The sequence below is a fragment of the Ambystoma mexicanum genome, chromosome 8, assembly GCF_040938575.1.
Source record: "Ambystoma mexicanum isolate Mex_15411 chromosome 8, UKY_AmexF1_1, whole genome shotgun sequence".
In the NCBI taxonomy this organism is placed as follows: domain Eukaryota; kingdom Metazoa; phylum Chordata; class Amphibia; order Caudata; family Ambystomatidae; genus Ambystoma; species Ambystoma mexicanum.
The window spans coordinates 50,641,578-50,655,653 of record NC_090929.1 but is presented as its reverse complement, the minus strand read 5'-3'; the positions used below and the strand labels follow the sequence as shown (position 1 = coordinate 50,655,653).

The 14,076-nt window shown below is 50.9% G+C and overlaps 1 protein-coding gene across 3 annotated transcripts in view; it reads right to left on the bottom strand.

Annotated features, from left to right (window-relative positions):
• Positions 1-8,316, bottom strand: part of FUBP3 (far upstream element binding protein 3) — a 320,256-nt gene extending 311,940 nt beyond the window's left edge. For 2 of the 3 annotated variants that reach the window (XM_069609265.1, XM_069609264.1), the window contains exon 1: positions 8,066-8,306. In XM_069609265.1, the coding sequence (XP_069465366.1) occupies positions 8,066-8,146 (81 nt within the window). In that variant the 5' untranslated portion in view covers positions 8,147-8,306. Of the gene's footprint in view, positions 1-8,065 lie in introns of all 3 variants that reach the window. The other variant, XM_069609266.1, reaches the window with a different exon arrangement.
• Positions 8,317-14,076: the final 5,760 nt, after the last annotated feature.

Sequence of the window (14,076 nt, the reverse complement as noted above, 5' to 3'; positions counted from 1 at the left end):
CACAACTGGGGGAGTGAGGGGGCAGAATTATCCACACCATCATCCTTGCACCCTCTTTACTGGCTTTTGGGGTTTTCAAAAGGGTAACGTGGGGGGTGGAGGGGGAGATCTTGTTTACCATTTGTCTGCTGACCACCTATTGCCCCTAGAGCCAGCCTTTTTTCCTCCAGGGTTTTGAAAACGGGCAACAATGCTTTGGAAGTCAATTTCATACCACTCTTGGGCACAAGATTAGAAGTAAATTGAGCTTCGTGTCTCTCTCTCAATCCAATCTTCTCTGCCCAGTTTGTTCCACCCCTCATCCTCTTCTCTCCAGGATCTCAATGAGGTCACTCAAACATCCCTCTGAGGAAGAGTCTCTCCATTGCCTCATTCTGTACACTTTGGCCCAAGTCAGATACTTGGTGACCGTGTCTTGAAGAGGTATTGTTAGTTCGATTCAGGGCATCTAGGATGTTTGATTGGCCTCCTCTCATAAGGGAGTTTATGTTGCACAGGAACGCTCTGGGATCCATTTGTGTTGGCACTCGTTTTGTGTTTTATTTTTTTCCTCCTGTAGCACTTTCTTTTTCAGCTTCCTCCCCTCTGATCACTCTCAGGGTCGCTAGCTTGAATATTGAGAAAGTGTTTACTTGCCTAGCCGCACCTTCGGCCATCGGGCCCTTTCCCCCAGCTCTGTTTCTGAATGTTGGGTTTAGAGCCTAGAGAACCAACACCCTGGTCTGTTTGCAGGGGTGGATCCTTTTCAGAGCCATGATACTGGTGAGAACTAGGATCCTGATCTTTCCAGGGAGCTTGCATCCATTTGCCATCCTCAATAATGGATTATTCAGAAAGGCTGCAAGACTCACTTTAGGATGGGCCATGGCAATCAAAGTCGAGTGGAGTTGATTGTTAGATAAAGTTTACAGAAAGGGGCCATCGCTATAGTAAGCGCGGCCATCATTGTGTGAATACGAGACAAATACTCCGATTGGCGAGATTGCCCTGTAGCGGTTTTGCCCAACTTCACTATACTGGTTCTGTGTGCTAGAATCTGATGGAGGTTGTACTGTACCGAACTTCTGGGGGCTCTTGCGACTGCTCCTCCCATTTCAAGCTTTGCCTCCTGGCCCAGCTCCTCTCCTTGCTTTTACAAACTTCTTATTCTGTGCCCGTCTTCAAATTTGGACAAGCTATTGGGTTCAAGGTGGGCATTTATTTCTTCTGCACTTGGCATCTGCTGACCTAAGCACATTCTCATTTGCCCCCAGTGTTACTGCATTCGCCCCTAGTTCCCTGCTGGGAGGAATGGTCAAAGGGGGTTCCTTCTTAGAGGTCAGACGATCGTCACGTAGGGCTTCCAGGAGATCTTATAGATTAAATGCTTTTCCTCGGCAAGCTAATTTTTTCCATGAGGGCAGAGAGATCTATTGCCAACTGCACCACCAAATCAGAGTTTTGGAATTCCGGCTCATCTTCAGGTAGAAGAGATTTTTTCCGTATTTGAAACCCACTTATTTGCAACTCTCACCTCCTGCTGGATTTCATTAGGCTGGTGTTTTGTTTCTAGTATCTTCTGGGCAGAACTTGCTCCCATCAGGAGATTGTGGCCAAGCGTCAATTTCAGAAAAGGAACCAGAACTCATGGGGTCAGCATAAGAGCGCCGACATTCTCACCTTCAGCTTGTGATGAGGTTTCCCTTTGTGTTGGTAGGTTGAAGTTCATGGTTACCGTAGTCGCCTTGCCCTCACCCTCCATTTCCACCCACCGCCGGGGGTTTTATATACTCAACAGGCACATTATAATGTGTATAATTCAACACTCCAAGGGGAGCAACAGAAAACAGGTCTTCCCCACGGGACTACGAATTTAACCGCTATTCAGTCCTGCTTTAACAGTGGGCCAGGCCCGAGCTGAAAGTTATGGGAGGGGTTACGCGAGTAGGGCCCATGGGCACAGCCGACTGTATCAATACAAGACTGGGGAGGTGGAACGCGATGCAATGGAGGAATCACTAACAGCTGAGGCATGGCAGCCAGTCTTACCTGGAGTCTAGTCCGGGTACCAGCTGGGTTATTTGACAGGTTGCTTGCTTCCAAAACCATCCTCCGACACACTGTTGGTCCACACGGGAAATAAAGGGACTCAAGAAACTATCACCTGTGATCATCAGCCTAGGCCATTTCAACATGTTCCAGAACACTTCCCAAAGCACTTCCATAACGTGAAGCATTTTTATGTCCCAGTAGCCCATAAAGGGGCAAGCACCAACAACAGGTTCAGGCAGCAGCATGTCACCATCAGCGTCTGCAGTAAACACAGTAACACTTCCCGAAGCACTTTGATCGAAGAAATCATGCAGTGAAATGGTCCAATCTCAACATGTAGTGAAGAATCCCAATGAGTAACCCAATTCATGCAGGGGAGCCGGCAAACCACCATACTGTGATCGCTTCTCTCTTGTCTGCTTTATCCCCAAAGCCCCCACCCCCCCACTTCTACAAATCAGCAGACATTAACAGTAGTTCTTCAGCGGTTATATCCCCCCCCCCCCCATGTAAGGTGTAAGCCGTGCTAGGGGCTTCTTAGTGACCATGGGACTTGGTGCTCCTAAATGGCAATGGGGTATCTCCTTTAAAGTTGCCATTTAAGAGCACAAGTCCCAGGCCTCAAATTCCTGTATAACTAAGAAGCACCAGGCATAGCTTACACTCAATGCATCTATCCTGTCTGAGAGCGTATACCAACGATCATACAAGCATTCTGCATTCAGATCACCGAAAATGATTACCCATGCCCCTTCCCAGGGAGCTCGCCAACAAAAGAAAGGATAACCCTGCTAACAGCTCCTCTGTGCTTGCCCTATATGGAATTAAATACTATGTTCACCAACAAGCACTTCTGCGAGTCCTCCGAATCATGCCCTTTCCACTCCAATAGGGCCACAAGCATTTTAATCTGTTTGTCTATCTGGCGTACATTTACCACCAGATTCCATCTAATTGCTGTCAGCAGGCACCCACATGGGCGACCCCTCACACCATGCTAAGCCCTAGTGTAGATTACGTATTCGTCCTAAAGACAGCCCCCTGACCCCCCCCCCCCCAATTTCTCAAAATACTTTAGAAGCCCCTCGAATTCCATGACAATTACCAAATCCTTCATTCAATCCTCCCACTTATTGTTGCTCGCTTCTGTACGAACACCCCCCCCCCAAAACTATGCCACGCATGGTTCCCCCACTTAGCCTCTCTAACATCATAGAGGATGAGCCGCCAATTTTTCCCAGAGCATTGCCCCTCCCAGATTCTCTCCCAAGCTGACAAGAGGTCCTCTTTCAAGCACTTCAAACCCCAAAGATAGCAGGAACTTAAATTGCACCAATATGGCATTCTTAATTATCTGTGAATGAAGATAAATCCCGACCCCATTTGAGCTTTCGAAATGATGGCTCAAGTAGATAAAATGGACACCTACATCATTATGAATACCATGCCCTCTTCTACCCATCTCAGCTGCCTCTGGCGGTTACTTCCGGGGGGTTTACACATTTGGCCATTGCAATCTTTTTCCCCTGCATTGCATGAGGTAGTGGTATAACCTTTAAGGTGCCACCTTGCGTCTCTGTATCTGGACATTTTTTTCCCCAAGTGCTTTATTAAATAGGGGGTACAACGCATGCCTCGTACCCAACTTGAGCACTCCCCTGATTGGAGAGCCTACTTGGCTGAGAACTCATAGTGTTCCCGTAATGCATGAAAAAGTCGCATCCCTCACCATACCAAAAAAGTGCTGCCTCTTGACATTGGTATGGAATCCACCCTAGCTTGTCCATGTACAGGCAGCTTAGCACCACGAGTTCACCCTCTATTACTTGGAGAGGCGCCTTCTTGGGCCATTGGACCCTGATGGATGGTATTTGTGTGTAGACCCCTTGATTTGCCACTTTGTTTCCTTTTACTCCCCTAGACCCTCACCCCAGAATCTCCACAGCCGTGTCCATCAGCCGTAAATAGACATTTTCAAGAACGCCCATTTTTCTTTTAAGGGAATTTTAAAATGTGTTTGCTTCTTTTTAATTTGGCCCTTCCCCCCAATTGCCTCTTGATCTTAACTCATCCTCCACGTGACTGCTACTTAAGATGCATCTCCAGCCCCCCCTCCCCCCCCATTTCACAATGCCCCTGCCCCAAGACAAACGAATGGGAAAAATAGCTTCGTGTTCCTCCTCCTGTGCAGGCACCAACATTGAAACGTCCGATACTAAACCCACCACCTCCTGCCCAATCTCCAGGGGGATCATGGCCTGAATGTTCTGCTCGATTGACAGAACCATGGCCAATTTACTAGTGCATGCCACAAATGACTCCCCCTTAGCAAAGTGTGGGGTCCAAACTTCCCATCCATTATGAGCTTATTCGGTGGTGTAAACATTGCATATGTTGCTGTTGGAACATTGACCGGCACTTTAGGCAAGTGTCACTGCTAACATGGGCCAGTACAGACGAGAGGAGCCCCTCCCAACGGGTCTTCCGACACGAACCACTACTGCTGCTTCCACCAGAGGAAGCCATGCAGGAGCATTAGCCAGGATAGTGTCAGGCAACCCCACCTTACTTCTCAATGTAGCAACCATAGCAGCAGGTTCTTTCCAGCAAGCCACTAGATAGAAAGAGGGTAACCAAGCAAAGATGGAGTCGTTAGGAGGAGCAAGTAAACAGCCACAGTCTCTCTTGTCACCTCCAGTTCTCACTGTGGCCCAACCAATAACCTATCCAAACTCCTGAGCAGATTCCAGATAGGGGTCAGGCAGGACTTGGGAACCTCCCTTTATGGCTCACTTAAGACACTATACCCATCATGCACAAGTACAGGAAGTCTACTTGACTTCTTTGGATAGGTCTAGCGCGTCAACCGTTAGACCTAGGTTGTGGTCTAAACTTCTGGGCATAAAGTTAGCTAGAAAGTTGGTAGAGACATACTAATACAACAGTGTGAATACGCCTGACTTAAGAGGGGGTCTTTGTCGAGAGTTGTAAAATCACACGTAGGCCTGAAACAGGGATGTAGTACCTTGGATACTTTAAATTTGCATGCAAGTGATGGAGTGTCTGTGGCAGGGGCCCTCCATCTCATCAGCACGGCTGGGCAGTATAGAGTTAGACTTTGCCAACGACTTCATACTTTGATAGAACACCTAGGTGCCTACCATGCAAGAGGAACCTTTTCTTTATGCACTAGCAAACAATATTTCCCCCACTGCTTCCAAATCCAAGGTGATGGGCTCCAAACTGAAAGCTAGGCAGTGGGACCCGAGTAGAACAGGTATCAGTAAGCTACAAACCTCACCAATAAGGCTACTGTGGAAGGAAAACTACCATGCAAGAGGAACCATTTCTTTATGCACTAGCTAACAATCTTTCCCCCACTGCTTCCAAATCCAAGGTGATGGGCTCCAAACTGAAAGCTAGGCAGTGGGACCTGAGTAGAACAGGTATCAGTAAGCTACCTGGGCTACAAACCTCACCAATAAGGCTACTGTGGAAGCAAGGAAAACTATCCTCTAAGGTGTGAAAATTACCCCACCCCCAAAATGAAATGTAATGTCCAGACTATAAATTCTCTATTCTACCTATACGCCGCTTTTATTTAGCCAAGATAGAACCTGTGATCCTCTCAGGCCTAGATATGAGTGTTCACAATCTGAGTAACTTGCTTAACACCATACAAGCCAAGCTCTGGGCCCATCTTTGGCTATACCGAACAGACAAACTATGTGTATCCTTGCATGTGAAAAACATCGACATTCAAGAAAATCCTTGAGCCTCAATTCACTCTAGGAGGCTATAAATCAAGTCATGAAGGATGAATCCATCTCATTAAATTCCTTCACATCAAGGATGCATGTTGTGTTCACTTGGGGTGTAAAAATGTGGCTATTTAGGGACAGCATTGGAACCTACCCCACTTACAGATTTACATTTCACTTGTTCTAAAGAATGTATTCCTCAGTACTTGCAACACTTTCCCTGCGACAAAATATGTACAAACTGCATGTGCTTTAGGTTGAACCAGCTTCATTTGAGGGAAAGGACTAAGCACTGGCAAGATTATCTTTTCAGTGGACACTCTTCTAAATTACAGATTTTGTTGTAATAAAGACAGTAGAAACTTTGGGTCATTGCATGTCCACATTTTGTCATTACTAGATCGCCCTGTCCGAAGCTTCAATGAACTTGTTTTGGTGTAGATGAATGGGGGACAAAAGTTTCTTTAATTTTAGATTGAAAACCAAGGTCTGAGTTTATGTTCAAGTGTTATGAATTGCATGCAACTTGCTTTTGTTTACATATCTATGGTTCTCTGTTTAAGTGTAAACAATAAATGTGAATAATAAATATTTTTTTTAAAACAATCCACCCACCCCCCCCCCCACCACCCAACTGGTTTTTACTAATTAGCATCAATGTAAACAAATAAACTAGGCCACTTCACTGTAGCTCGCCAGACTGCACAACTGTGCCGCTCTGCGTCCGATTGGGTTTTATTAAGAAACTGGCAGCCCGGGACAGCAACAATAGACTGCAGGAATGCCGGGAGTGCACACCTCAGCTGGCCAACAGTGTCGCGCGTCCCTGCCAGCGTTGCAAATTGTGGTGTGCATGGGGACAGTAGGGATCTCCCTCCTAAATTGTGTGCAGAGTTGTGGGTCATCTACATGGCTATTTAATTGCAATGTCTTCTCCATTCCCCTGCATCCAGAGTAATGGATGCCCACAACACTTTGCCCCCTGGCATATCCTGCCATGCAGGCACCATCACCCTGGGTGGCAGACATCTTAAGCCCCCCTCATTTATCTGTTTGGCAGCCACTCTTTGCACTCGGACTTTGGTTTAACCTAGGATGCTCCCATCTTTCTCCAGTAGGGCCATGCACCGGGGTCTCACGCTCACTCAGATGTCTGTGCACCTCACTGCACTTTGTGTGGCACGGTCTAGTTCTCCAACTCGCTCTTATGTGAGTTTAGTCCGAGGGGTATATGTGTTGCTCATTCGTTTAAGACCGGTCCCGAGTTGAAGAACCAGGATTTTTTTTTGCGAGTTTCGGAATTTTAATACCAAGCCTGTAGATACAGAATATGCACTGCACATACTCTATTATACATGCATTTGTGTGGCCACTGAGCTGCATAGGCCTACTTAAATACACAGTCACACGTGCAAGACAGTCACAGATGGAAACTATAAAGTTGCATCATGTTCGTAAACTGATGCCCTAGACTAGATGGACCACAAGATCTATAACACCGAACTCCAACACTCAGGTAATTAGTATGCAGTAAAGAAAAGGAAAACTAAAAGGCAAAAAAGAAAATGTCCATCACCACAAGACAGATTACCCACTCACACTCCAAATAATAAAACTGAAAGTACTAGGAACTCAGCCTCCCCACGGTGAACCTGTCAAATAAGGGATGCATGAGGTGTAGCTTTGGCAGGTACATGGCCACGTGGGTAGTGCAAATCAGGGCCACACGAGGAACCTTTTCGGGCAGTGGGACACTCGGGCTTTACTACATTCCAGACAGTCCTTACCAGCAGCGTGCAGTCAGTGGGACTCTCACGTATTGCTATGCTTTCAAGCGTTTTGATTTCGGCCATTTATTTTCTCTTTTGCGTTCGGCCATGCACTAAAGGAGGGCCTCGCAGCGCATCTTCCACTCACGCTGGAGCCAGGGAGCGCAAACTCTCCTCATACCAGCCTGATCCACCCCAGGCAGGGAGTGGAGTACCCCCTAGACCTGAAGCCGCTCAGGCAACCGATGACACAAGCAAACGCACATCGAGGGACTACAGTCTCGGCAACCTGCAGAGTGCCCCCGGCTAAACTTTCAGGAGGGACGAGGGCAGTGCACAGCCTCAGGCACGGGCTGGACTCCCAGGGAGGCCGCGTGTCTCAGCTGCACGGGCAGCAAGGAGCCGTGGCCCCTGCTCTGGAGCCGGCCTCGGGCGCTGCCCGTGCCCCAGGCCCGCCGCGGCATGCCCTGCTAATCCCGCCAGAGAGCTCCCCCGCCTCCTCACCTGTCGGGCCCGCTGCAAAACATCGGCGAAGCCGTCGGATTTCATACTCCCCGGGTTGGTGCTTTGCACCAGCTCGGCCATGGCGGTGCCCCCCCCGCACCCCCCAGAAGGCCTCTTCGGGCCTAGGCTGCCGCTCCGTCCCGGCCTCTCACAGCGCTTGGGGGGACCCGGAAACGGAAACGGCACGCGCGCAACAAGCAGATACGACTTCCGGCCTGAAAGGAACGTCAGCCCGCTCGGAAACGTAAAGGTCAATGGGAAGTAAAGGGTAGAGCGGTTGCGAAATGACGCCTCTGAGACTCAGAACGAGGCTGGGGGCGTGTCACGCGGCAGCAGGCAGATGCCATGCTGCTTCCGCAGACAGGGGGCCTGAGGGCGTCTTGCGCATGCGCATGCGCTGCCCGGGGCCTGCTGCTTCCTCAGCCAGGCGGCCTGAGGGTGTCGCGCGCATGCGCATGCGCTGCCTGGGGCCTGCTGCGGGCCTAACCCAGAGCTAAAGCCTGCACAACTCATTAGACAGAACGCGAACTTATCCGTTCATGAAATACATTTCAATCCAACTCTATGCCAGAATCCCATTCATTGCTTATGTTTTCTCCTTCCCTGAAAACTTAATTTTTTAAGTATTTAATAATTTTCATTCATGTTAAATAAGAACATAATTATGTACAACAAATCGGTGAATTGAGAAAAGTACATCAAATATTCAAAGAACATGTCAAAACCAAGTGTTGCGTATTAATACGCTGTTGGGCGCATGCGTGAGCCAGAACAAGGCTCACGCATGCGCAGTGTTAATAAACACGGCCCGTGCGGCAGTTCGCGCCGGGGACCGAAACCATCCACACGTCTCCGGCGTGCATAGCTCTCAACCATTTATGTCGCAAAAGTGGGTGAAACCACCCGATTTTACTTTTGGCGGGTGAGAGGCCCATTGAAGTGAATGGGCGTGCATGAGGTTTGGCGGGTGAGTCCGCTGTTTACAAGGCGGGTGTCACCCGCCAAAAGCGTGTGAGTTGGGAGCTATGGGCGTGGGTCCTTGGATGTATGCGGAGCGAGTGTGTGTCATTGCGTGGGCCCCCCATCGCCCCCACGATACATAACACTGGCAGCGAGGACGGTGCGGGAGCCATCCTCCGCTCCGGCAACGTTCCAGGAGAAGAACGTTGACTCGCGTTCACACGAGTCCACGCGTATGGCCGGCGGCCATCTTGGTCAACACGTGAAAGGCAGTGGTAGTGGCCCGTGAGGGTGCTCGTGCGCCACTTGCCCTTTTGCTTTGCCCAGCAGCAATTTTTGGAAATCCCACAGCCCTCACATCTACAGGGCTCTAGCACAAGTGATCAGGAGGAGAAAAGGGTGCAGGAGGAGCACCACATCGCAAAAGGGGACTCAGCACCCCAGCCCAGCAGCCACAGAAGGTGTCCAGCAAGTACTGGTGAGTGCTATTCACCAAAATGGGGGAAGAGGATGACCATGATGGTGCAATTGCCCACATCCCACGCAGGATGAACAGCACGCTAAGCCCCATGCGTGAATTTGATACCAAAGGCCCTCCATCTAAGCTGGGTCCGAAATGGCTCCTGTTGGTGAAACGGCTAGAAATGTTTTTCACGGCCGCGGGGGTCACGGAAGATGCAGAAAAAATCGCCATCATGGTATACTTGGCAGGGGTGGAGGTACACAAGATCTATGACTCGCTGACCATCCCTGTGGCCACCTACGTTGCAGTGAAACAAGCACTCAGGGATTACTTCCTCCCCAAGGCAAACATAGACTTTGACAGGTTTGTCATGGGCGCAGAGAAGCAGCGAGATGATGAATCGTTGGACAAGTTCTGTGCGCGACTCCGACACCTAGCAAGCTCCTGCAGACGGGGTAACGAAGAGGAGATGGTTCGTAACCAGTTGCTGCAGGGGTGCAGCTCTGGAAAACTGCAGAGGCAGGTTATGAGAGAATCTGGGCTAACCCTACAACAAATCCTAGACATGGGGAGAGCGTATGAACTGGCTGATGCCAGGGGGGCGAAGATGGACGCTGCTACTAATGCAAAGAAGGAGGAAGAAGCTTTTGCAGTCAGTCGCTATGAACCAGGGAAGGCAAGATGGGCGCCAAGAGGTGGAGACCCACCCACAGGTCACAGCAATGCTCCATCATGCCAATACTGCGGATATGACCTGCCACATGTAGGCGAGTGCCCCGCCAAATCAAGAACCTGCGGCAGGTGTGGCACTCCAGGACACTATGCGAGAGTGTGCAGGGCAACGACACCAGTCGCAGCGTCAAGAGGTCCGGAGAGAGTTGGCTGATGCACCTCTAGGAGGATAAGGGGTGTGTCGTCCATTGAACAGGGCATGCAAGGCTTGAACATCGCAGAAGAAGAGGAAGAAGAGGACAAAATATTCTTCATCTCCAGTATCGCCAAAGGCCCAGGGAAACGGCGTCAGCCCAAGTTCACAGTGAACATTGGGGAAACACCCACGCCGGTCCTGATAGACACTGGAGCGTCCATCTGTGTGCTAGCGACTGAACATTACAACGCGTTGCCTGGCCCACCAGGGTTGGCAGAGACCACGGCACACATATATGCTTTTGGTGGACACACTCCGCTCCCCATCCAGGGGGTGTTCGTAGCCCCGGTGACTCATGGACAGACCACAATCAAGGCAAGATTCTTCGTCACAAGTGTGAGCCCACACTCACTCCTAAGTTGCGCTGCCGCAGAAGCGCTAAACCTTGTCCATTTCTCATTTGCGGTGTACTGCGCTGACCTGGAAAACCTACTGCAACGGTTCGAGACAATCTTCAATGGAATAGGAAAGCTGAAAGTGGATCCAATACGCCTCCACATAGACGAGTCAGTGAGACCAACAGCTCTCAAACACCGCTGCATCACGTTCCATCTGAGAGCACAGGTGGAGAAGGAGTTGCAGTCCCAGGTTGACCGAGACATCATCGAAAGGGTGGAAGGCCCCACCCCGTGGGTCTCCCCAATCGTAGTGGCCCCGAAGCCTAAACAGCCAGGCGCAGTGCGCATCTGCGTGGACATGAGGCTACCCAATGTAGCCATCAAGAGGGACAGCCACATCACGCCCACCTTAGATGATATCGTCAGGGAACTCCAGGGAGCAAAAATATTCTCAAAACTGGACCTACGATCTGGATATCACCAGTTAGAGTTACACCCCGAGTCCAGATACATTACAACCTTCACAACTCATGAGGGGTTATATCAATACAAGCGGCTCAGTTTTGGAGTCTCGTCCGCGGCGGAAGTCTTCCAAAATGCCATCAGGGGGGCTCTGTCAGGACTCAAGGGAGTGATCAACATGTCGGACGACATCCTGGTCTTTGCCCGGTCGGAGGCAGAACATCTGAAGCGCCTAGAGAACACCCTGGAAAGGCTGCGCACTCTAGGTCTAACTTTACACAAAGATAAGTGCGAGTTTCTGAAAGACAGGTTGGAGTTCTTTGGTTTCGTTTTCCATGCTGGAGGGATTTCCCCTGATCCAGAGAAAGTGAAGGACATCCGCGAAGCCGCTCCACCAACTTCTCCAGCGGAGATTAGAAGCTTCCTGGGGATGGTGAACTATTGCGGTCGCTTCATCCGTGACCTAGCCTCGCTATCGGAGCCCTTAAGAGCGCTCACCAGGAATGACGTCGCATGGAACTGGAGTGGAAAAGAGCAGCGGGCGTTCAATGACATTAAGAGCACCCTATCCGGGCAAGAAACTAAAGCTTACTTCAACTTGGACCGGGAGTCTGAAATTGTGGTCGACGCCAGCCCCGTGGGCCTGGGAGCAGTTCTTATGCAGGCGGACAATCAAGGAACCATGAGGCCCATCGCTTATGCCAGCAAAGCCCTCACCGAGACAGAGAGGAGATACTCTCAGATCGAGCGGGAGGCCTTGGCCATACTGTGGGGGTGTAAACACTTCCGCATTTACATTCTGGGGAAACCGGTTGTCGTGGTGACGGATCACAAGCCCCCAATGACAATTCTATCAGGGACCTCGTCCAAACCACCACCTCGCATTGAACGATGGATGCTCTCGCTAATGGAGTACAGGGTCAAATTACTGTACCGCCCAGGAACACTCAACCCGGCAGACTATCTGTCCCGCCACCCGGGCTCGGGGAGGCTCCGAGACTCCATTGAAGTGGCCGACTGCGTAGAGGCCGTACACCTGGCTGTCGAATCTGCGCTGCCCATTGCCCTGGCCCGCCAGGTAATTGCAGAGGAATCCAACAAGGGCGAAACGTTCACCAAAATCAGGCAGGCGATAGTGAGTGGGGAGTGGCGCGAGGTCCTGCAAGACAACTCCAGGAGGGTCATCGGGGCTCAAAAGGACCTGCAAGCTCTCTGGAAGGCGCGGCACGAGTTGACGGTGGCAGATGACGGCCTCCTGCTGAGGGGTCACCAGATTGTGATCCCGAGAACATTAGTAGACAAAGGGCCTCATGACGACCCTTGCGGTCCGGAAATAACGGTGGCGGTAAACCCGCCGCCACCGTTGTTTCCGGACCGCCTGATCCCGACCCCTGCAGGCGGGAGGTGATGTTCCCGCCAGGTCTGACCTGGCGGGTTTAACACCGCCCGCCTGCAGGCGGACGAGGAAACACCGGCAGCATTACAAGATGCTGCCGGTGTTTCCATGATCCCGATTCCCATTGAGTCCCATAGGACTCAATGGGAATGGGGATTTACACCATTCCGCCTCCGTGATTCCCGGAAAGCCGGGGTTGTGATGCCCCGGTAATTCCGGGAATCACGGAGGCGGAATGGTAATACGAGTCCGGCGTTAACCAGGCGGTTTTACCGCCTCGGTTAACGCCGGACTCGTAATGAGGCCCAAAGTCTTACATCTGGCCCATAATGGCCACCCGGGGATGGCCAAAATGAAAGCTCGCTTGAGATTAAAGGTCTGGTTCCCGGAGCTGGAAAGCAGAGTGGAGGAGTTTGTGAAGAACTGCATTCCCTGCCAAGCTGCGAGCCCGGTGGAAAGGGGGCCGCTGATCCAAGCCATGGTAAGGAGCGACCAGCCATGGGGGACGGTACATGCCGACTTTGGGTCCACAGGCCGGGGAATGTACTTTCTGGTTACGATACCCGAGGTTGAGCTGGTCGAATCCACTGCCAGCGAACACACCATCATGGCATTGGAGAAAATGTTTGCCACGCATGGGTTTCCAAGGGAGTTGTGCTCGGACAACGGTGCCCCGTTCAAAGGGCAGCAGTTTGCAACCTACTGTGAAGAAAGAGGGATAAAACATCGGAAGGTCACACCCCTCTGGCCAAGAGTAAATGGGGAGGTAGAACGATTTATCCGAACACTCAACAAGGTGTTCCGCATATCAATTAATGGAGGGGAAGATCTAAGACGCAACCTGTTCGAATTTCTCCGAGAGTACCGCTCGATCCCCACATCAGTCCACTGGGGTTGCCCCGGCAGAGGCGCTCTTCAAACGGGTGCTAAGAGGATTGCTACCAGAAATCGGAGGTCGACATCCGGGAGAGATTAATAACGAGCAGGTGGAAGCGGAGAGAGCCACTCAGAATGAAAGAGAGACCACCAGGAGGAGGCTCCCAGAGAAAGACATTGCCGTGGGTGACACCGTGGTAGTGCGAAACAGAAGGCCGGAAGGAAAGTTGTCACTACCATATGAGACGCAGCCACTCGGGGTGACGCACGTCAAAGGGTCTATGGTCACCGCCGCCAATGCACGAGGGACTGTCACCAGGAACGTGTCCTTCTTCAAACGCATAGGAACTGCGAGTCCGGAGGAGACAGTCACATCTGACCCGGAGCAGAATGCCGAGTCAACGCTGAGACACGATGATTCGTCCGAGACTCCAGGGACGCCCGCTGTACCTCCGGATGAAGTACGCAGGTACCCGAGCCGGGCGGGGCGCAGGCCGCCGCAGAGGTTCCAAGACTTTCTTATGGACCCTGCTTCGTAATCAGTGGTACACTATTAGTTCAAGTTGTATTTGAGCACTGTTAATTTAA